Below are 24,253 nucleotides of genomic sequence, written 5' to 3'. Positions count from 1 at the left end.
GCGTGTTGTTTCGCCAGTATTTAAAACTGTCATATTAAATTCGTCACAAACATTGTATATCAAAGAGGATCGATTATCATTGTAGAGGGAACCCCACAATACTCCGTGCGAGTTGAAGTCTCCCAGTATCAGACGCGGAGCAGCCATGGATTCCACTACCTCAAAAATTTGACGTTGTCCAATTTGAACTTTGGGAGGTATATATATAGAAGCGATAGACATGTCTTTGCCTTTAATGTTCGTTTGGACAGCTACAGCCTCAATGCCCGCAAACAAGGGGATGGTAATTCTATAGAAAGAATAGCACTTTTTAATTCCTAGAAGCACTCCTCCATACGGGGTTTCTCGGTCTAGGCGAATAATGTTGAAATCATTTAAGTTGAAATTAATGTTTGAGGTAAGCCATGTTTCACATAGAGCAAAAGCATCGCATTTTAAATTATGCAGTAAAATTTTTAAGGAATCAATTTTAGGTATGATACTTCTGCAATTCCACTGTAAAACAGTGATGGAATCTTTCATTGGAGGAGGTGAATTACCCATTGAAAGATACAATCGCTGCAAGGATGGGCCATTGAGCAATCAGCTGCTCTAAAAATGTTCTAATTGTTGGGAGGAAAGCTGCAAGTATACTCTTTAGTGGTTCAGAAATATTGAATGCTTTAAAAATCCAATCAACAATTTCAGAAAATTTCAATAATCCTACCCCCGGCTGAGGCTCAGAGGAAGTCGAAATTTTATTATTTCCAGTAAGGGTGTTCTGTTTGGATTGTACGTTCCCAAAACCGGGCGGAATTGATTTCGGTTTTGAATCGGAATTTTTCGGTTTTGGGCGCAGTTTATCTATTGGTGGAGAAATTTTAAGGCCCTTTCTTGGCAGCTTGGGAAAAGAAGACTGTTTTCTTTTTCTGGAATTTCCGGGTAAAACAAATGATGTACCTTCGCACGCTCCGTCAGAGTCAGACTGTTCCGAAAATAGAGATGTGTAAGTGTTTTCTAAGAAGATGGGTTTAGGGGTAGCATTTTTCAACATTTCTGCATAGGAGCGCTTAGACCTCTCCTTCAAGGATCGTTTAATTTTATCCTCACGCAATTTATAAATGGGGCATGCAGGGAGCTCATGTGAGTTTTCTCCGCACATTAAACATTTTTCTGAATTTTCATTGCATGTATCCTCTTGATGAGAACCCCCACATTTGCCACACCGTGCCTTATTGGAACAGTAAGTGGCTGTGTGGCCAAGCTGTTTGCAATTAAGGCAATTCATTACACGAGGGATAAAAAGGCGAACAGGGAGACGAATCTTATCGATAATGACATAGTTGGGCAGCGCAGACCCAGCGAAAGTCACTCGAAATGAGTCAGACAGTCGATAAACTTTTTTATCTCCTTCGTGTGATATTGAATGCAATTGCTTGCATTCAAGTATTTTTACGTCTTTAAGTATGGTGTCTTTGAAACGACCAACCCCATGCTTAATTATGTCATCAACAGTCAAACTCGATTCTGTGATGACCCCATCAATTTCAATTTCCTTTGAAGGAATATACGCTCTATACTCACGCGTAAAAAGCTTGCAAGAAGCAATTGCATTGGCTTGTTTGAGACTACCAACGACAATGCGTATTTTATCTTTATTGACTTTGACGATCTCTTTTACATCCGAGAATCGCGAAGTCAAATCTTTAGAAATTTGAATAATATTTAGCGCCTTTACTTTACGCCTAATAAATACAATCCATGGTCCCGTTGACGACTCTGGGTAAATTTTAATTCTAGTCGGATTTACATTTTCAGCATAAGGCTTAGGGGGAGGGTCTGTTACTCGTTCTCCCATCTCTTCATCCATTTTACCTAGCAAGAAAAACTATCACAAAAAGGAATGAAAATATACCTGTTATACCCGTAGAACACACCTCATGTGTTATGTTGTAAACTCGGTGCCCGTTGTTTGACAATGTGACACTTGCTGTCCTTCTTCGTCGCGTTGCTTCTTCAGTAGAGAAATATGCCTACCTGCAACACTTCAAAACTCTCTCCGGTTAAGCTGCTCGTCGATATCACCACCACAAGCGTGCTCTCTCCGTTTCCACCGCCGCGGTAAACAAATGTGGCTACCTGTGGCTTGCTGCGAAAATCCCACTGTCGATGCGGCACTTTTCGGTGCCACTTGTTTTCCTTATTCGTCGTACCACTTCTGCGGTAGACGAATAGAGCAAATGGGTCTACCTGTGACGCTTCCCCTCTCGTCGATTAGAATTGCCCGACGACACCAATACAATATATTTTTTCTGTGTGTACAGGCACGATCACTGTCGATTTCTGCCACCGCGGTAGGCAAATTCGTCTACCCGCGGTTTGCTGTCAAAACACCGAGGATGCCGTTGACCACGCCTCCGACGTATCAACTGTCGACTCACACTTAACAAACTGGTCTCTCTCTCTCTCTCTCCCACAAAAACGCATACAGCGTCTCGCACTCCGTCACTCTCTCGAGAACAAAACCTTCCACCTGGAGGCACAACCGTCTCGGCCGGTTGCAAAAACTGTTATGATGAACATTACGCGTTACTTCCTAAATCCTGCATACTTGTTCACATTGCTCGATTGGAATCGTTGGTTTGGCTTCGATTGGAACTTTTAGTTTCAGTCTTCGCGCATCTCAATATGTTTGTTATCTCTGACCTAGACAAAGTTTCAATAGCTTATTGCTCGTCGGCGTCTATTTAAACCAGCCTAGTCGCCTTTTCGTTTACTGGGTATATACGCCTCTCTAGTAAATCCAGCCAGAAAACGTGCCAGAGCTCTGGCTGGCTTCTGTCGGAATTTTGGTTTGGTTTGGTTTACTGCAGTGAAAAACACTAACTCAAACATGAGTAAAATTTGTTAAATTGGTCAATATCAACATTGTAAAAGTAGCCATATTCATTGACAAAAAACTCGTTGGAAAGAAATGAAGAATGAAAATGATTGAATAGTTTAACTCTCTCGTAATAAATTTGATCTGAAAGATTTCAAATATGGCTACCACGGCTTGAGACTAAAATAAGGACATTTGAAGTAAAATAAGGACGTTTTTCAAAGTCGTCGAAATTAAGGACATGTCCTTTAAAATAAGGATGGTTGGTAACCCTACCTTATATAACATGAATCGGAAGAACAAAACCGTTTTGCTCATGTCCACTGACCCTGAGTCCAAATTACAAGGAAAAGCCAAAAATTATTAGCATGTACCACTCGCTAAAGGGTGGTGTCGACACTCTGGATAAATCAACGGGCTACTATACATGCAAAAGGAGTACAAATAGATATCCTGTTGCAATTATTTACAATATTGTGGATATATGTACTCACAACGCGTTTCATTTGTATGTAGCAGCCCATCCCGAGTTTCGATCCAAGGAAAAAAGCAAAACAATTTTTTTTTTGGATTGGCTTTCTAAAGAACTGGCACTTCATCATGTGCGGGTGCGTAAGTCCAAATCAAGAATGCAGAAAGATGTTGCACAAAAAGTGACCACCTTCCTCGAAAACTACGATCGAATGTATGGGATATGTTATAGTTGCAGTTCCCGCGAAAACTTAAAAATCTGCAAAATGTGTAATGCATTATGTTGCCCAGTAGATCGACGCACGAACACTTTTTATACATGTCCTTCCTGCGCCAAGCAAGCCAAGGTTACTACAAACTGTCTGAAAAGCACCAACATCAGGAGATGCTCAGTTTGTTCGCGATCGCGGGATACCAAAACCTCTGCCACAGTTGTAGTGTTGCTGTTTGTAGTCGGCATGAGAACCGAACGGAAGAGAAGCACGAAGTTTGTCAACTATGTTTGAACAAATAAAAAACAGAAAACCTAAAGTATAGCGTTTTTCATTACGAAATGACGAATTTCATAAGAAAAATTCACACAACCTCCAATAAATTGGCGTCTTGTGTTAAAAATAATGAATTTCGATCCGTCATAGGGTGGGGCTTGATTCAGGTCGATAATTGGCCACATTATCTAAGGCATCTGTAATGGTTTTACGGTCATCAATACACTGGTGCTCAAAAAACCATGACGTTTGATACGTCATATGGTAGAATGCTTCAGGTCACTAACTGGCCACCTTATATGTCACATGACTGGGTTTGGTTCAGGTCGATAAGTGGCCACCTTTTCCAGGGCACCTGGTTCGGAACATAACCAGATGGTTCCAAACATAGAAGATAATATTTACATTACCACCAATAAACCCGTGCTGAAAAATCGTGAAGTTTGATACGTCGCAAGGTAGGGTTTGGTTCAGGTCGATAAGTGGCCACCTTTTCCAGGGAACCCAGTTCGGAACATAACCAGATGGTTCTAAACATAGAAGATAGTATTGACATTACTACCAATGAACCCGTGCTGAAAAATTGTGAAGTTTGATACGTCGCAAGGTAGGGTTTGGTTCAGGTCGGTAAGTGGCCACCTTCTCCAGGGCACCTGGTCCGGAACATAACCAGATGGTTCCAAACATAGAAGATAGTATTAACATGGCTACCAATGAACCCGTGCTGAAAAATCATGAAGTTTGATATCTCGCAAGGTAGGGTTTGGTTCAGGTCGGTAAGTGGCCATCTTTTCCAAGGCACCTGGTCCGGAACAAAACCAGATGGTTCCAAACATAGAAGATAGTATTGAAATGGCCAAGAATGAACCCGTGATGAAAAATCATGAAGTTTGATACGTCGCAAGGTAGGGTTTGGTTCAGGTCGGTAAGTGGCCACCTTTTCCAGGGCACCTGGTCCAGCACATAACCAGATGGTTCCAAACATAGAAGATAGTATTGAAATGGCCACCAATGAACCCGTGCTGAAAAATCATGAAATTTGATACGTCGCAAGGTTGGGTTTGGTTCAGGTCGATAAGTGGCCACCTTTTCCAGGGCACCTGATCCGGAACATGGCCAGGTGTTTCCAAACAAAGAAGAGAGTATTGACATGGTCACCAATGAACTCGTGCTGAAAAATCACGAAGTTTGATACGTCGTAAGGTAGGGTTTCCATTGTCCGGGTCATCTGATCCGGAACATCGTCAGATACTATCCAAAAGGGTCTTAGGACTTTCATTTAGTCGTTTGACGCCTTTTATTTGAAAAAATGCTGTCAGAATGTTGCTAAATCACTAATTTGTCCAAAATAATTATTTTACTTAGTTCCAAAATAATCTATTACCCCAACGGAATCCGGAATAATTCCGGAAATGGTAAAACTATCCGGACTACATTTTGGCCACTAAAATTTCAATTAATTCTCGATCCAATGAAACCTCCCTCTAAGAACGGTTGGTTTCAAAATCGTCCAATGAAGGACGTTCGTTAGACCAATTTGGACAACGTCCAAATAACCGTTCAACGAACGTCCATCATTGGACCCGTGTTGAACGATTTTGAAACAATTTTTTGGACGTCTCAGTGGGCTGGTACATCAAAATCGGTTGAAATTTGACCGAGTTAGAGCCGATTAAAGGATAAAAGATAATGCCAAAAACTATGTTAGTACCGCAAAGGTTGAAGGCGTTTTGGCATTCATTTGTCCAAACGAACTGTTTATTTTTCTTTAGAAGTTGATTTAGTGGGTGTGCTATTTTTGCAAAATTTGGCACAAATTTGCGGCAATAGTTACAAAAAGCTACAAATCGTCCACAGTCGTCACTATTTTTGGGTATAGGGAAGTTGTTAATAGTGTCGAATTTGGAACTATCTGGTAGTATTCCATTATCTGTAATTTTGTGTCCTAGATACGTCACTTCAGTATTGAAGAATTTGCATTTTTGGGGATTTAATTTTAGATTATATTTTCTGATTCTGTCGAAGACTTTTGCTAAATTTTGCAAGTGGTGTTGGATGGAACATCCAATAACAATTATGTCATCGATATAGACGAATGCATGTTCTGGTGTTAGTCCAGCCATTGCGATTGCCATCATTCTCTGAAAACTGTTTGGGCTAATATTTAATCCAAAAGGTAAGCGTGTGAATTGGTAATGGCCACTCTGTGTTGAGAAAGCGGTAAATTTTCTAGAGTTTTTTTCTAACGCTATTTGGTGAAAGCCAGACATTAAGTCTAATGTTGAAAAGTATTTGGCTCTGCCACGTTGATCTAAAATTGTGTCGATTCTAGGTAGGGGAAATTTGTCTGAAATCTATTACTAGTCGCCATTTCTTGGTTTCATCATTTGATTTCTTTGGTACTAATAAGATTGGACTGTTATAGGATGATATTATTTCGTCTTTTAGCATTTTAGTAATTTGGGTTTCTATTTCCGTATTTTGAGAATGGATTGTTTTATAATTGGGTATGTATACGGAGGTATTGTCCTTTAAGGTAATGTTTTGGTTGTAAAAATTGTTAGTCGACAATGGTTCGTCAGCGAGTGCAAAAATGTCTGAATAGTTTAATATTAGGTTGCTTAATTCTTGTTGTGCGTAGCTTGGCACATTTTTCATGTCTATCTCATTTAAAACTTTTTTATTTCTCGTATTGTTCTTATCTTTATTGTTCATTTTCATTATATTGTAGTTTGCTAAGGGTTCCATTTCAGGTTTAAGTTCAAAGTTGGATATATTTACAGTTGATTTCGTTGTGTTCATCATTTTTACATAGGGATTTTGTGGAGATATGATAGCGTTTCCGCAAAAAAATCCAGGTGCAATTTCTGTAGAAATGACTACCATGTCTTCCTTAAGATTGTTGTTACTTAATTTTCTAATCACTTCGCATCTCTGCGGTATTATGAACGTATATAGGTACGGACACGTTAGTATTATTTACTGAGAAATTTAATAACCAACATTCGTAATCGATTATACATTTATGGGAGGAGAAAAAATCTCTGCCCAAAATCGTCGCTGTTGTGCTATCTTATGACAAGCGCCATTTTGCACATTTCGAGAAAAACGATTTTTAAAGTTTGATATTGAATATGTTGAAACTTATAAATGGTATAAACAATTCAAAGAAGACAATTGATGCCTCTATCTATTCTGTATTCATTTCCCAAATATTACGAGGATCAGTTGACTATGTTGCGAGTTTTCACTATAAATGTAAACAAAAGTCGCGCTCACACGTGTCATAGGTGTGTATTGATGACAAAATTTGTATGGCGTGTCATAATCGTGCATGGAAAATTTTCCATAGAAAAAAAATCATCAATTATTAACTTTTATTCATAACTTTGGCTTCAGTTAGTGTATAAACAATCGGTGAGATGCATTTTGAAGGAAATGAGTCAGGGAATCTAGAAAAAATAGTTATTTTTGGTTACAGTGTTGCCAAATATGACATATTTCCAGTTTAAAACTTAAATTGTATTTTTCTCACAATTCGTGCATTTTTGTTTTGAAAATGATTATGCCATTGTGTTTCTCAGATAGTTTTACATATAGAAACATCTTATACATCAAGGTAATTTGAGCCAATCCCCAGACACAGTCATTTGAAACAAAAAATTAGAAAATTCTCAGCGCGTTTCTAGCTATATCTCAATAACCAAGCAGAATGTCAAAATTCTGGAAACGCCACTTTGTAGAGATTATTTAGTGAAGTAATGTGGCATATCTAACTCAGTTTACCCCAAAATGGCGTTTGTCATAAGATAGCACAACAGCGACGAAATGCCATCGGTTTGAATGGGAAAGTCTGCGTTAACTAAATGAAAGTTATGTTTAATGATTATGTTATTTCCGAAATTTAATTCAGTTTCGGTCAGTGCTGTTGTTTCTATTTCGCCTTCCGTTATTCCAGATAATTTGACTCTGATATTGTTATTTACTAATTGTTTGGGTATTATTCTATTACTCTAAAAAATAGAGATATCTGCACCATTATTAACGTACAGATCGAATTGGCCATACGAACTCCAACTTTTATGAAGTTAGAAGCGCTTATATTTAGAGTCAACACATTGGCCCAAAAATTGGCTTGAATTTGTTGTTGTTGCTGCTCGCTCGGTGCACGGACCGGCACAGCTGTTTGCGCTTGGGCTTGGTCAGGCATGCATGATTGCGGTTCAGTATTTGCTGAATACATGTTTTGTCGATTCTGCGGGAATCGATTTGTTCCATATCGAGTCTGTTGAGGTTGGTAATTACCACGGCCTCGTTGGTTATTATACACGTTTCTATGTGGATAAGTATAATTGTTATTATACGATCGCTGTGGACCGTTATAGCGTTATTGATTGGTATTAAAATTTCGCTGAATTGCGTCGTTCCTCCCGTTTCCTCTTTGGAAACGGTTGTACTGCTGTGTGTTATAGTAACTTGGGGGTTTTGGAAGGAGTTTCGTTAAACTCGGTTGTCCCATCTGTTCGCATTTTTATTTATGTTTAGTGTTGGAGACGTGGACATCCCTACAACTCAACAGGAATTGCTGGGCTCACTGGTGGCAGCCCGCCTGTCACTCAGTTGATGCACCGAACAGCGTCCAGTCAGTCATCAGTCAGTCCGTTGAGCACATGCTCTTTTATTTTAACCTTTCGTTATTAAAAGTATTTTATGTAGTCCGTACGCGAGTGTCTTTTTATTTGATCAACAAGACTCCTGACCTGCCCGCGCACAGGGCTACAACAGTGGCGACGAGAATTTAGTAAAATTGGCGATCGAAAGCCAATATTTATCACCCACGTGTAAACGGAAAGGATGGCGGAATCTAACCTCAATCTGGAGCAGCATCAGCCGGGAAACGGCTTGCCAGGTGGTCCACTACCGCCAGGAGTAAACCCACAACATCCGGGAATGCAGCAAAATCATCAGCGGCATTCAGCTCCATTTTTCAACGGTCCACCATCAGCGCAGCAATCTTCAAGTACCAGTTCGTCTTCCGCCGAAGCATCCTATCAGCTCTTTCAGCAGCTAATGCAGCAGCAACAGGTATTCATGCAGCAGCAGCAACAACAGTTAATGCAGCAGCAGCAAGATTTCTTCCGGAGTGTCATCTCATCAATCAGTATTCAGGTCCCCCCAAACCCTGAAATGATTCTCGATTCACTAGCAAACAATATCAAAGAGTTTCGCTACGATCCGGATGGAAACATAACCTTCGCTGCATGGTACGGCAGATACGATGATTTGTTCGAGCAAGATGCTGCACGGCTGGACGATGAAGCGAAAGTCCGCTTGCTCATGCGAAAACTCGGATCATCTGAGCACGAAAGATATGTGAGTTACATCCTGCCGAAATTGCCGAAGGACTACAAATTTGCTGATACAGTTGAAAAACTAAAAATCCTTTTCGGCGCTGCAGAGTCCGTCATCAGTAAACGGTATCGGTGTTTGCAGGTTACCAAACAACCGACCGACGATTACGTCACATATGCTTGCCGAATCAACAAGACCTGCGTTGAATTCGAGCTAAGCAAACTTACCGAGGAGCAGTTCAAATGTCTTATGTTTGTTTGCGGTTTAAAGTCGGAAGGAGACAGCGAAATACGAACGCGGCTACTGTCGAAAATTGAGGAACGCGATGACATCACTCTCGATCATCTTTCGGAAGACTGTCAGCGATTGTTGTGCCTAAAGCGGGACACGGCAATGATCGAGTCATCAGCACCACCGTCATCGGTGAATTTCATCAAGCGAAAACAATTTTCAAAGCATCAACATAAACCGCCAGTGGAGACAGCTCGACCCGACAAAAACATTCCCTCAACGCCCTGCTGGTTCTGTGGAGGAATGCATTTCGTTCGAGACTGCACTCATAGGAGCCACAAATGCAAAGATTGTGGTATTGTCGGACACCGTGAGGGTTATTGTTCCACTGCCAAACGAACATCCAAAGCCAGTCGAAACAAAAAGCACCCGGGATCGTATGCTACAAAACGCGTAAGTCTTGTGATTAATACCGTCGATAAAAGGCGCCGTTTTGTTACTGTGATGTTGAACGGTGTAAATGTGCGTCTGCAGTTGGACACGGGGTCTGACATAAGCATAATTTCGAAACGGTTGTGGGAGAAAATAGGTAAACCACCCACAGTGCCGGCAAACGAACAAGCCGCAACAGCGTCAGGCGACCGCTTGCAGTTTTTGTTTAAGTTCAGTTGTGACATTTCTTTCAATGGCAAACAACATACCGGTCAGTTTTACGTTGTTGAAAAACCACTTTACCTTCTTGGCATCGATTTGATGGATGCATTCGATCTCTGGTCACTGCCCATTAGCACGTACTGCAACAACGTCACTGTTCCTTCTGTCACTTTGCAGTCACTCAAATCAGCATACCCGAGGGTGTTTAGGAGCGAGCTGGGGTTGTGTACGAAAACAAAAGTGAAATTGGAACTAATACCAGGTGCAACTCCAGTTTTTCGTGCAAAGCGTCCAGTGGCTTATGCGGTACATAGCAGTGTGGATAACGAACTCGACCGACTGGAAAGAGCAAAAATCATCACACCGGTAGACTTTTCGGATTGGGCAGCTCCCATCGTCGTCGTCCGAAAAACGAACGGATCTATTCGTATCTGCGGTGACTATTCCACCGGTCTCAACAATGCCCTGCAACCGCATCAATATCCGTTGCCGCTACCGGAAGAAATTTTCAACAAATTGGCTAATTGCACAGTGTTTAGCCGAATTGATCTGTCGGATGCATTTCTGCAGGTAGAAGTGGACGAAAGCAGCCGTGAATTGTTAACCATCAACACCCATCGGGGACTTTACCGGTACAACCGTCTGACACCGGGAGTCAAAGCAGCACCGGGAGCATTCCAGCAACTTATCGATACTATGCTGGCAGGCCTCCCTCATACGTGTGGCTATCTAGATGACGTCGTCGTTGGTGGTGTAAATCCTGAAAATCACTGGGCGAACCTTCATGCAGTGTTTCAAAGGATCAGCGATTTTGGTTTTACCATTCGTGTAGAAAAGTGCATATTCGCTCAGCCGCAAATTAAATATGTAGGTCATCTGCTTGACCGCAACGGTCTTCGCCCGGATCCATCAAAGGTTCAAGCCATCAACGAAATGCCACCGCCCACTGACGTTTCCGGTGTTCGTTCTTTCCTAGGAGCAATAAATTACTACGGCAAGTTTGTTCCTAGTATGCGCACCCTTCGGTATCCTCTTGATGAGCTGCTCAAGGCGGATGCAAAATTTGAGTGGACGGAAAAATGCCAGGCGGCATTTAACAAATTTAAAGAGGTGTTGAAATCCGATCTACTGTTGACTCACTACAACCCTGCGCTTGATATAGTTGTGTCGGCAGATGCGTCGTCTGTTGGTGTCGGTGCAACATTATCACACAAGTTTCCGGACGGTACTCTCAAGGTGGTACAGCATGCCTCCAGAGCACTCACAGCAGCAGAGAAAAACTATAGTCAGCCCGATCGTGAAGGACTTGCAATAATTTTCGCAGTGACTAAATTTCACAAAATGTTGTTTGGTCGTCGCTTTCATCTTCAGACTGATCACGAACCGCTGCTGAGGATTTTCGGTTCGAAGAAAGGAATTCCTGTTTACACATCGAACCGGTTACAACGTTGGGCTCTTACGCTATTGCTTTATGAGTTCACCATCGAGTACGTCCCGACAGCGAAATTCGGCAATGCTGACATACTTTCCCGTCTGATCAACCAGCACGTCAGACCTGAGGAAGATTACGTGATTGCTTCGGTCTCTTTGGAGAATGACTTAAGGTCAGTTACACAAGATACACTAACCGTTCTCCCTCTGAGTTTTAGAATCGTACAACAGTCTACACAGTCCGATCCTATCACCAAAGCAGTTTATCGATACCTGATTGACGGTTGGCCTGAGACCGTTACTGATGCAGAGCTCAAGCGGTTTTATGCACGACGTGAGTCACTTACCACGGTACAAGGCTGCATACTATTTGGCGATCGACTTGTTATTCCTTCGTCCCATCGCAAGCGCAGTCTTCAGCAGCTTCATCGTGGCCACCCTGGAATCCAGCGAATGAAGGCGATTGCCAGGTCTTATGTTTATTGGCCAACTCTCGATAACGACATTGTTGATTATGTTAAATCCTGCCATCAATGTGCGATGGCTGCAAAAACACCACCGAAGTCAGCGCCTTTGTCTTGGCCTAAATCAACAAAACCGTGGCAGCGTGTACATCTTGACTATGCTGGACCGATCGACGGGGAATACTACTTGGTCGTCGTGGATTCTTTTTCGAAGTGGCCTGAGATTGTGCAGACTCGCAGCATCACTACAGCCGCTACAATCAAAATCATCAGAGAACTGTTCGCACGCTTGGGAATGCCAGAGACACTAGTGAGCGACAACGGCTCACAGTTCACCAGTGCAGAATTTCAATCCTACTGTACGGATAACGGTATCGAGCATCTCACAACTGCGCCGTTTCACCCACAATCGAACGGTCAAGCTGAGCGGTTTGTGGATACATTCAAACGGTCAATAAAGAAGATTAAGGAGGGGAGAGCGACAATGCGTGAAGCACTCAGTACATTTTTGCTGACTTACCGGAGCACACCTTGTTTTTCTTCTCCGGATGGAAAATCGCCAGCAGAAGTCATGTTCGGTCGTCCGATCCGTACCAGTTTGGATCTACTCCGTCCTCCACCAGATTCTGTGCAGTTTGAACAGCCTAGCGAGAGCCGACCCTTGAAGCGTGAGTTCAAAGCTAAAGATCCGGTATACGCAAAAGTCTTCGTTAAAAATCAATGGCACTGGGCTTCAGGAACAGTACTGGAACGTATAGGTCGTGTAATGTACAACGTTCAGCTCGACAATAGAAGGCTTGTTCGCTCCCATGTTAACCAGCTTCGAGATCGCGCTATATCGGAGGATCTCAACGTATCGACATCGACAGATAGTACGAAACTTCCACTCAACATTCTACTTGATGCTTGGAATCTTCCGGTTCGTCGTACAACGGATCCATTAGCACACTCAACACCAGTAGCACCTCTTACAAGCTGCTCTAGTTTGAGACCATCGTCAACACCAAATACTCTGGTGAGAAGGCCTACCTTATCATCGGAGTCATCGTCACAGTTATCAGTATCGTCTTCTTCATCTTCAACATCGCCAAGTTCGACATCAGAATTTCAATCTGCAAATGAAGCCGATTCAGCTGTTCAGGTACCTCGCCGCTCTTCGCGTGTCCGAAGAGCTCCGCAATGGTTCGACCCCTATCAGCTGTATTAGGAGGGGAGATGTTGGAGACGTGGACATCCCTACAACTCAACAGGAATTGCTGGGCTCACTGGTGGCAGCCCGCCTGTCACTCAGTTGATGCACCGAACAGCGTCCAGTCAGTCATCAGTCAGTCCGTTGAGCACATGCTCTTTTATTTTAACCTTTCGTTATTAAAAGTATTTTATGTAGTCCGTACGCGAGTGTCTTTTTATTTGATCAACAAGACTCCTGACCTGCCCGCGCACAGGGCTACAACATTTAGTAGGGTGGGGGATTCTTTTTCATGACAAGTTTCGTTTTCAACCATTAAGTCGATTGCGTCGCTTAATGTATCAAATTTGCCGGCTCTTAACATCATTCTAGTTTCTTGATTGCGTGCGCCCTTTATTAAAGCTTGTATACCTGCTTTCTTTGCTTTATTTTTAGCTCTTTCACCCGGAAAGGCTTCTCGGATGTATGCGTTGGCGAGCTGATTGCTCAGTTCGTCGACGCTTTTAGCAAAAGTTCGTGGGTGGCTGTTATGTTTTATATTTTTTAAATTGTTTTCTGCGGAATCCAAACTGCTTTTGTCTGTGCAGTTCAATTTGAATTTGCAGGGCGATCTCAACTAGGCTGGCTGGGACCGCTGTAAAAAGGTCTCTCGCTTTGCCTGTGAGCTTGGTGAGTACTATTTGTATCGCCGTGGGTTTCTGAGCTTCGGTCACGATCGTATTTATGAAATTTACAGCATCTACGAAACCTTTAGCTCCTTCTTTATTACCGTCGTATAGTGGAATTAAAGCGGCTAGCTTCGCTGCCGTTTTAATATCAAAATTTGTCATAATTTTTCATTTATTTAGCCGATTCGTGAAAATGATAGCTACAATTGTCCCTTTTAGTCTAAATTTTATTTTAAATTTGTGCAATCTCTTGTTTATTGCAGTTGTAATGTCAAAATTTAACGTTCTCGATGATTTTTCAAAATAAAATAATTTCTCTGAGGTTAATCTATCCTCATTTATTAGTAGATATTCTTGTATTGCCCTGTAATTGGCTTTGCATAATTTTTCTTTTTCAATTAAATTGGAATAGGAAAATTTCTTGGTGATAGATTTTTTAAAATTATTCTCGATCTTTATTAATGTTTCTAGTGCTTTTTCCATATCATGTTACATGTTTTTTTGTATTGTTAAATTTACTGTTTTATATCTAATGTATGTGCATTCTAGGCCTGATCTAGAGTTGTAAGCGATTTCCTTGCCTTCTTAAACGCTTGGCGCTTGACGTATCTTGTGTACGTTTGGTAAATGGTAAATATTAGTTGTATGGAGCAAATGGTCAGTAATAACCAGTATTTCGTATCTTGGTTATCTTGCCAATTTGCGTGCTGTTCCAAGCTATTGATAATATTTATTTGCGGATCTCCGCTTACTGTCGGGGATTTACTTGTTCTAGACCCCATTTTTTCGAAATTTAATATATAGTAATTTAGTATCTAATAATTAAAAATTTAATATACAGTATATAATAATTTAATATCCACCTGTGATATATGCTTTTAGGGTTATTGGGAGGATACTTCAGTTTTGTGTAATAAATAGTTGAAACATGAAAAAAAGACGGCGCCGGTGGTTGAGTGGTAAGCGTGACCGCCACTCATTCCAGTTGGCGTGGGTTCAATTCCAGCCGAGGTCGTTGAGATTTTTCTGAGGTGAAAAAATCTTTGGTCACGTCTTCCTTCGGAAGGGAAGTAAAGCCGTCGTTGGTCCCCGGTTCATGAAATTGGTGGATCGATATCTAGTCCAGGTAGTGGAATCACCTTTCTGGCGTCGGTAAAGAAGAAGTATATCCAACTTCTATACTCTACTAACAAAAATATCCTCCTCCCGTGATACTTGTGGAGTGCGCAGTAGTATATACGGCCTCTGGCAAAAGCAAGTATCGGACTAACAATTCCTTCCCTTTCCATCCGCGATCTACGTTCGGGCCTGGCCGGCGCCGGTATTGATCAGAAACACTTTAGGATTACCAGGAGTTGCACATTGAAAGATGTTTCGCTAATCCTAAGCATAATTATCTACTGATTCCCTGTGCAACTTCAGCCTAGTCCCGATCGATAACGGAGTAGCAGCCAGGGGTGGTCGCACAAGCTCAAGCTTAAATAGTTGAAACATGAAAAAAACTGTAAAGTGCTAACCATGATTTTATACATATATATTTTTTTTGACAATTTTATTTTTATAGACAATTTTAGCCTAGATTTTAGCTAAAACCTGTTTACTGTTTGATTGTGTAGTGTATGAATTAGGTTTTGGTTAAATAGATCATACTGTATGCTACTGAGGCATAAATCTAGACAATCGATACTATATAGTAATCAAATAACAACCTTTGTATAGCTGCACTTGGTTGGCTTTGACAGGTTAGTTTTTGTTTAATTTAAAGACAATTGGAACAGTACAAGACACTATTTGTGTCGATTCTTTTCACTATTGCACAAACTCATTACTTTTTACTGCATCCAGTGCTGTTGTTGTAGAATATTTGCTGGTTAGTCGTCAATTTAAAGCTGGGGCGCAACGACTTGGATAGGGCGCAACAACCTGGATGGGGCGCAACGACATTGATGGGGTACAAAAACTATAACGCCACTATACGTAAAGTGGACCGGAAAATGAGCGGCGAGAATGCAAACATAATGAAAAGTACTAAATTGGTGCTTTTTGCTATGAAGAGTATCCGATTTCTTCGAAAAAAAATTCTCACACCCTTTAACAAAAAAAGTGTGTCAATTGTTATTTGTTAAGCTTATGATTCAATAAATTGTACATATACCATAATAACCATAATGATAACTCATAAACTTTACAATATATGGAAAGAAATAAAAATTAAAGTTGGATTTTTTATTGTACTTAAGAGTTCGGAAATTAGTATAAACAAATTGAATATTTTTATATCTCGAACCATTTTTTACTTTCTATATTATTAGAATCATGTTGGAAAGATGGTGTAAAAGATTCATATGGAAGTCTGATATTTCAATAATACCAATAAAGCAAGGCTACTTTATAGTAGACACCCTGTGATAGAAACTTCCAAAATGGTTTGTAAATCTGATGTGAATTTTGTGTGTTTTAACGTGGTGATGGCAATGCCCTGTTTTTAAACATACGCCCTAAACCCCCTGGAACTGTTACTGTTGAGGTATTGGGGCGGTAGTCTAGCACATAATATGCTAACCCTTAACATAGGCTTTGTTCAACAAGCTGAGCCACCCTAGGGATTGAAATATACATTTATGAAGGGGTTATATACAAAGTTGTGACGAAAAAGTGAGCCAAGTTCGTGATTTTTTTGAAGCGCTTAATGCAAATTTTATTCGAAAAAGCGAAAGTAGTAGTGGTAGTACTCTCGTAGCCGTAAGCACAAAGCCGTACTAACTGTTTTTAAACCGGACTAACTTTTAAACCGGCCTAAAATATTTGGTAAGCTTTAATCAAACGATGCTGTCATTTATATGGCTGCGTTCTGATCTGCGTTACACGTCAATGTTAAAAAAACAACAAATTCAAGTTAAAGAAAATGAGTAAATTCATTCCGATATTTTCTTGCAGTAAAATAGCTTTTCTTCGTCAAATATCTCGTTCCATAGGGTTTGAGAACAATTTTGTCAACTTGTTGCCGATATGTTTCTGAACATAGAACTCTAACGTGTTGGATAGTTGAAAGTTGGCCGATGATCTGCAGTACTTTGTAGTGACATAATATGCACAAAAGAAAATAAATTGATATATGTATGCATGTTTTTAGTCAGTTTGAATAGGCGCTCGTCGAGTTAGAGGTGGCTAAACCATCGGTTGTAATTGGTGCCATGATAGTTATTTGGTTAAAACCCAACTGTCAAAATTCTCTTTGAAAGGAAATTCCGGACAAACCGTCGCTGGATAAACACAGTTCATAGCAGTTAATGGAAGAGAAATTTTTTCTCTTTTGTTTACTGCCAAAGTCTGTGATTGGCGAGTAACAGTTTGTCCGGAATTCCCTTTCAAAGAGAATTTTGACAGTTGGCTTTTGGGCCGGAATTATATGTTTGTCGAGATTTCATACTTTGATTAAAAAATTGATTAAAATATTTCAATTTGAATTTAAAATGAACTGTGAGTGTCATTCTAATTTAACATGATACCTATCGACGTGGGGGAGAACATTTATTTTCGTTTCAAGTGAATTTTCACAAGTTTGGAATAGTTCTGCGAATTATAATTATACACGTTTTTCAGCGAGGATTAAATAAAAAGTAAACAAAGGTCAAACAGAAAATTAAACTTTGACAGAATGATCATTTATATTCACGAGCGTTATATTTAATTATTTAATTTTTGCACTGTGGCAGGCAGAATATAGATATATTTCTATAATGCATCAATGCAAATTGGAACAATTTATGCCAAAAATCGAAATAAATATATTGATCACCGTTGTGTTCACAATAAATTTCAAAACATTTTGTATTCAGAAGTTTTAGGTGATTTTATTCTTATTGGAACATTGCACATATTTAAAATCAATTATTTACTCTTAGCTTAGGGTATTTGTGGAGCTAATTTCTAAGCTGTTAACATTCTGATTCAATTTGCTAACGACCAGTGTAAGTAAATTCATAAAATATTGCATTTTGCGATCTGTATCCAATCGTGATTTGTTTGGATCTGTCCCCTAAAAACAATAATTTTCTTCCGTTACTTACTTTCTTTGATGTGTGATACAATAGATATATGGGCGATTCGTGAAAATATGTTATCAATTTATATTAACGAATCAAATTGCCCCGCTTATCCCCGAATCAAAACAATTCTTATTGTAGTTCTGTTTCCAATTCACAAAAACAACTTTGATCTGAATTGATTGAATAGATCTCAATTTATCCAAACGTGCTCTACTGTAACCCTTTGATGTGCAATTGGAATCAAGCGTGTAGAGAGAAGGAAAGAACGAGGAAATAAAATAATGTGGGTAGATAAACACGGTAAAAAAACTTTACCCATTTTATGAGCTGTCAAAAAATGGGTATTTTATTGCTTATAACAATTGGTGCTTTTTATTCATTTCACAACTACTCGATGAGATAATGTCAATGGATATACTGATCTTCATAATGAGTGAAAAGTCATTAAGAATTATTTTAAGCGAGTTAACCTGCAAACTATGGTCCGTAGCGGAAGCTGCATATTACCGGCCTGCATCTGAGTACGTGGCGGAAACGGAACATTTCGGCAATGCTCATAAAAAACGGCAGTTTAAACTACTGAGGATGTTGCAAATATGCGTTTGGCATTTTTAGAGCAGCCAAAAGATCCAGTCATTAAAAATATATCCAGTTGGCGGTTTTATTTTGTTATGTAGTTAAGGAGACAATAATGTGAAATGAATATTATTTTATGTTTTTTTTAATTCAGAAATAATTCTATTGACAGTATTTTTCATTCTGGCGCGATTTTCATGAATGGATATTTTTCACGCGTTTTGTTGTAACAGTTCTGCGAAAAATAAAGGGTAAAACATACTCAGGTTGACGTACAAGAGCTGTATTCATTTATGGATACGAACTCTGTACCCACTTAATGGGTTATTCCACTTTTATTGAAAATGCGTTGTTTTCTACGCATTAATTGGTATTTAATTTTTTTAGTGTAGTTCGACAGTGCTTGTCTTTCCTACCTGATAAACTGGCTTATTTATTACCATTTTTATTGCGAGCAAAGGGAGCCATATTTATCCAGAAGAAAGAAGATTGAAAATAACGAAATGTATGCAAGAGAAGCATGACAAATTTTTGCATATTTTTGTCTTCTTCCGGTAACATGATGCTGCCATTTGTATTGCTGCGTTCAGATCAGCAATACACGGCTATGTTAAAAAACTGTACAATAAAGTTAAATTAAAATTCACTGTTTATGCCCTTCAATAGTCTGATTATTTCGAGAATTTTTTTATTGCTCAATAAAATGGTGAATCGACATCTTGTTGAATGGGATTTATAACATAAGTATTGTATCAAATAAAATAATTTTTTCGAGCAATTTCATCACAAGATGGAGGCTCTGCAGCATTTTCACCCCATGTGCGTTTTTTTGGAAGGGGCCCACGGTCGGAAATCTATCTCCCGTGATTTTTGACCTAGCGTTTTTCTGATTCCTTATGTCAATAGCGATGTACATAGGATTTTTTCGATATTTTGATTTTAAGCAAAATGGCGCAGTTTTGAGTGAAAAACCTATTTTAATCCACCTAGCGGTGCAATTGTGCCTTTCTCAATCATCATGAATCACGAGAATGTGTGCGTTGTTTATATTCATTAAAAGCTTTTAAATGCATATATTACATTTTATTATTGTACATCATATGACAACTATATACAGGAAAATAAATCATCATTCGAGTTCTAAAATTTTGAAAAAGAAAAAACAGCCACGGTAATATTGAACTGAAAAACCTGTTTTAATCCACCTAGCGGTGCAATTGTGCCTTTCTCATTTCTCTAAACTATGGCACGGAGGCTTTTTATGTTCAACATAATCGTGGAAATGTCCATTACATTCTTAGTACACTTTGCACTTATACACAATGGCATGCCAGCCACGAACTTGATGAGCTACGTGTCGACGGTGAAACACTTGAAACAAAAAAATATCATACTCCATTAGCCTAATCAGCATTAGATCAATGTTATCTGCTTGCTAACTCATTTTGTCATGCGGGGATGGGTATGTGAGGAGGGCGAAAGTCCCATGAATGAACGACTCCCCAGCTTAAATTGGTATTCTTTGTAATATAGTGGTGGTTTAAAGATGATGGGGTTGAAAGGGAGGAGTATGAGGTGGTGGTCTGAGCGGTGATTTAAGGAGATTTTTAAAGGAGGGGAGTGAACAGTAGAGGGGGGGTGTAACCCCTCTCCGTAAACCATCAACTACGCCCCTGTTAAAATCCAGAAACCTTATGCTAGTTGAAAAAAAAATTTGGCCGGGATTAGGTTGACGTTTTTCAGAGTGATTGCATAACCTTTCTATATGAGAAAGGCAAAAATGTGCAAAATCCAAAAACGTGAATCTTCGTCAAATTTTTTTCGTGTTTGCATCAAATCTCGACGTTTTATGCACCTTGAATACATTTAGCATCAAAAATAAAAATTCTATTTTTAATTTTTCCTATAGTTTTTATGCGAAATTTCTGTGTGGCCGCACTCTGAAACCCGTAATTCCGGAACCAGAATTCCGATCGATCCAAAATTCAATAGCAGCCGATGGGAAGGTTGCACCTTTCATTTGAGACTAAGTTTGGGCAAATCGGTCCAGCCATCTCTGAGAAAAATGAGTGACATTATTTGACACATACGCACATACATACACACACATACACACACATACACACACATACATACACACATACACACACATACAGACTTTTTCCGATCTCGACGAACTGAGTCGAATGGGATATGACACTCGGCCCTCCGGGCCGGGATTAGGTTGACGTTTTTCAGAGTGATTGCATAACCTTTCTATATGAGAAAAAACGTGAATCTTCGTCAAATTTTTTTCGTGTTTGCATCAAATCTCGACGTTTTATGCACCTTGAATACATTTAGCATCAAAAATAAAAATTCTATTTTTAATTTTTCCTATAGTTTTTATGCGAAATTTCTGTGTGGCCGCACTCTGAAACCCGTAATTCCGGAACCAGAATTCCGATCGATCCAAAATTCAATAGCAGCCGATGGGAAGGTTGCACCTTTCATTTGAGACTAAGTTTGGGCAAATCGGTCCAGCCATCTCTGAGAAAAATGAGTGACATTATTTGACACATACGCACATACATACACACACACACATACACACACACATACACACACACATACATACACACATACACACACATACAGACTTTTTCCGATCTCGACGAACTGAGTCGAATGGGATATGACACTCGGCCCTCCGGGCCGGGATTAGGTTGACGTTTTTCAGAGTGATTGCATAACCTTTCTATATGAGAAAGGCAAAAAGGTGCGAAATCGGCAAAGTCCCAAAAAGTCGATTTGTATAAAAAAATTTTTTTCGAGATAACATAAAATCTCGACGTTTCATGCATTTTAAAGATGTTTGGCATCAAAAATACGAATTCGATTTCTGAAATTTCATGGGGTCCCCCCTTTGAAAAAAAAATTGCGTTCCGGCTTATATGGGAATTTCATGTGTGACCGGACCGTTCAGTCTATATTTCCGGAACCATACAAGCGATCCGTGCGAAATTTTACAGACATCTGTGGGGATAATATAGCTATCATTTGAGACTAAGTTTGTGAAAATCGGCCCAACCATTTCCGAGAAACTGATATGAGTTTGCTAGTTATGAAAGATGGCCGCTTTTCCCGGGCACTTCCGGAACCGTCTATGGTGGTCAATGTAGTCAACGAAAGTTTGTTTGGCCGTCGGTGACCTAGAACTGCAAAGTTAAGTTATTTGAGAGACATTTTAGCGAAATTTTTATCTTTTTTGCTTCCATCGGAGTATCGGTTTGAATCACAATTTGCTATGTGATCGCACGCCACAACCCGTAACTCCGGATCCGGAAGTCGGTTGGGGATAAAATTTAATAGCCATTTACGGGGACGCAATATCTTTCATTTGAGACTAAGTTTGGTTGATTCGGTCTAGCCACCTCCGAGAAACCGATGTGACTGTTAGTCTGAATTTGGATACTTCCGCCGGGGCTTCCGGAACCGATGATGGTGGCCAATGTGACCAAAGAGACTTTGAATGGCTGTTAATGACCTAGTACTACAAATCGAAGCAGTTGTGGTCACATTTTGGAAAATTTTTCACCATTATACATTCATTGCAGAATTTCTTAAAATCGACATTTTCTGCGTGATCGTACTCATCACCCTGTAATGCCGGAACCGGAAGTCGGATCCATTAGAAATTCAATAGCAGCCTATGGGAACGTTGCACCTTTCATTTGGGACTAAGTTTGTAAAAATCGGTTCATCCATCTCTGAGAAAAGTGAGTGAGATTGTGTTCGCGTACACACACAGACGCACATACACACACATACATACACACACATACATACACACACACAGATATTTGCCGAACTCGACGAACTAAATCGAATGGTATATGTCACTCGGCCCTCCGGGCCTCCGTTAAAAAGTCGGTTTTCAGAGCAATTGCAATACCTTTCTATTGAGAAAGGCAAAAACGTAGAGAATGTCATAAAAATCTACACAAAATCGTTAATCAATAAAAAGGTAAGCAATAAAAAATTTAATCCTGCGTACGTGACTAGAAAAATCAATTTTGAATATACTGTGAAAATTTCAAAGCGACCAAAAATCATTTGCTCGAGTTACATTTCCGGCCAGTGGTTTCGAGAAAAACGCGGTTAAAGTTTGCAGTACACATGGGTTATACATAAGAAGCGTTGTGGCAAAATTGAAAATTATGTTTTTGAATTGTTTTCGTTCTCCATGTTTTGGGATATCATTTTTTACATCCTAAAGCATATTTTAGACTAATTTAAAATTCTACAGTGGAGTAACCGCTTAAGCAATTTATTTTTTAAGATCCATAATTGACTAAAACGTTATTTTGCTAATAATGGTGCATACTATCGAGAACGTTATAGAGTTGTATTGTTAGGCGCTAGCCACTCCAAGGGCTTGAAGAGCTTCTCTAACATTACACTTAGTAACTTGTCAGTTCAGCCAAATCTGACTGTTCCAAATTAAATCAAATGCTTGTAGAAAAAGAGTGGAAGCTTACATCTTTTGAAAAGTTTGTATCAGTTGCTGTTCTGCAACACATGAAAAATGCCATAAAAATTATTTATTTGCTTCAGATAATTCTGTCGTCCATGGAATGGAAATCTGAAATTTTAGCCTGGTGGGGCTTATTATACCATCCTACCCAACTAGTCTACTAACCATGCATATAGAATTTGGCAGACCTACTTTGCTGAAAATGAAGTAATTCAAATTATCAGCAAGATTATCCAATCATGCCTGAAATACCAAATGTCCAGTAATTTTAATTAATAAAAATTATAATTAGTTACTTCTTATAGTCTGCCATCTGTCTGATAATGAATTGATAATTATAAATTTACAAATTGAACCTGGATGCAGACAAAATTTCTTGGACCAATCGTTCTGAATTTTGCACAATTCTTCATTGCCCAGGCAACTGCAAGAGCTTTTTGCAAACTGCTAAATATTATTATTTCACAATTACATGTTAATCGTTGTTTTAGCAATAATCGGACTTTGGTTTCAAAGTACTACGAAAAAATCGAAAATCGACCAAAAAGTAAAAGCTCCCTTAATTACTTGTGAAATGCTGTGAAAAACAACTGTGCAAATGCCTCAACGTTTGTCCAGTAGATTTTGAGTTATGGTATATACCGCAAAACAAGATGGCGCCTGACTGAAAAGACAAAGAATCTTTGCATCGAAACAAAATTAAAGTATCCAATTTTTTGCCTATAACACCTTACACAACCCCCCTTAAGTTCCGACACGATTTAAGCGATTTTTCCGTATTCAACTTTTTGCGTCATTTTGCCAAGTCATCTGTCTAGTCTCAGCTTTCACAGCTCTTTCATACCCTGTGCATATCTGTTCTATCATAAAGAATTAAACTAAAATTTGTACTACAGCGGAAATGCAAACCGTTCAAGATATGCTAGAAAATTATAAATTACGAAACAATACAAGCAAGCTCCGATAACATTTAAATAACGATCAAAATGAGAATATTTGTAACAGTTTGTTTGCCGTCATATTTAAAAGTGTTACTTAGGCTATATGGCATGGCTTCATTTACAATTTTTTATTCAATCTTAGTTTTGAACTCTTTCAAAAGCAGTAAAAATATAAATAAACTTCCACTTGCTTATGGTGTTCTTTGTGAGAAGATACAACTAGAAAAGGGAACAAATTGTGATTATATATTCTTTTCCACATGTAAAAATAACTAAAAAATTGGGAGCAAATTAAACTTCACTCATTTTGATAGCCATAGGTAAACTAACGAACGAAAACAATTTTCATCTCTGAATCCAATT

At 39.4% G+C, this 24,253-nt stretch overlaps 2 protein-coding genes across 2 annotated transcripts; both read left to right on the top strand.

Annotated features, from left to right (window-relative positions):
• Window positions 1-8,673: 8,673 nt before the first annotated feature.
• On the top strand, window positions 8,674-11,886 carry LOC131680050 (uncharacterized protein K02A2.6-like; the record flags this gene model as incomplete). Its single annotated transcript, XM_058960780.1, has 1 exon — window positions 8,674-11,886. A coding segment is annotated over exon 1 (3,213 nt), but the record flags the coding sequence as incomplete, so codon positions are not given.
• Window positions 11,887-11,897: 11 nt separating this feature from the next.
• LOC131682881 (uncharacterized protein K02A2.6-like) lies at window positions 11,898-13,609 on the top strand. Its single transcript, XM_058964674.1, has one exon. The coding sequence runs from the start codon at window positions 11,941-11,943 to the stop codon at window positions 13,156-13,158; it is 1,218 nt and encodes a 405-aa protein (XP_058820657.1). The 5' UTR covers window positions 11,898-11,940; the 3' UTR covers window positions 13,159-13,609.
• Window positions 13,610-24,253: the final 10,644 nt, after the last annotated feature.

This window comes from Topomyia yanbarensis, chromosome 2, assembly GCF_030247195.1.
Source record: "Topomyia yanbarensis strain Yona2022 chromosome 2, ASM3024719v1, whole genome shotgun sequence".
Taxonomy (NCBI): Eukaryota; Metazoa; Arthropoda; class Insecta; order Diptera; family Culicidae; genus Topomyia; species Topomyia yanbarensis.
Note: the sequence above shows the minus strand (reverse complement) of the source record. Positions and strands in the feature narration are given on the sequence as shown.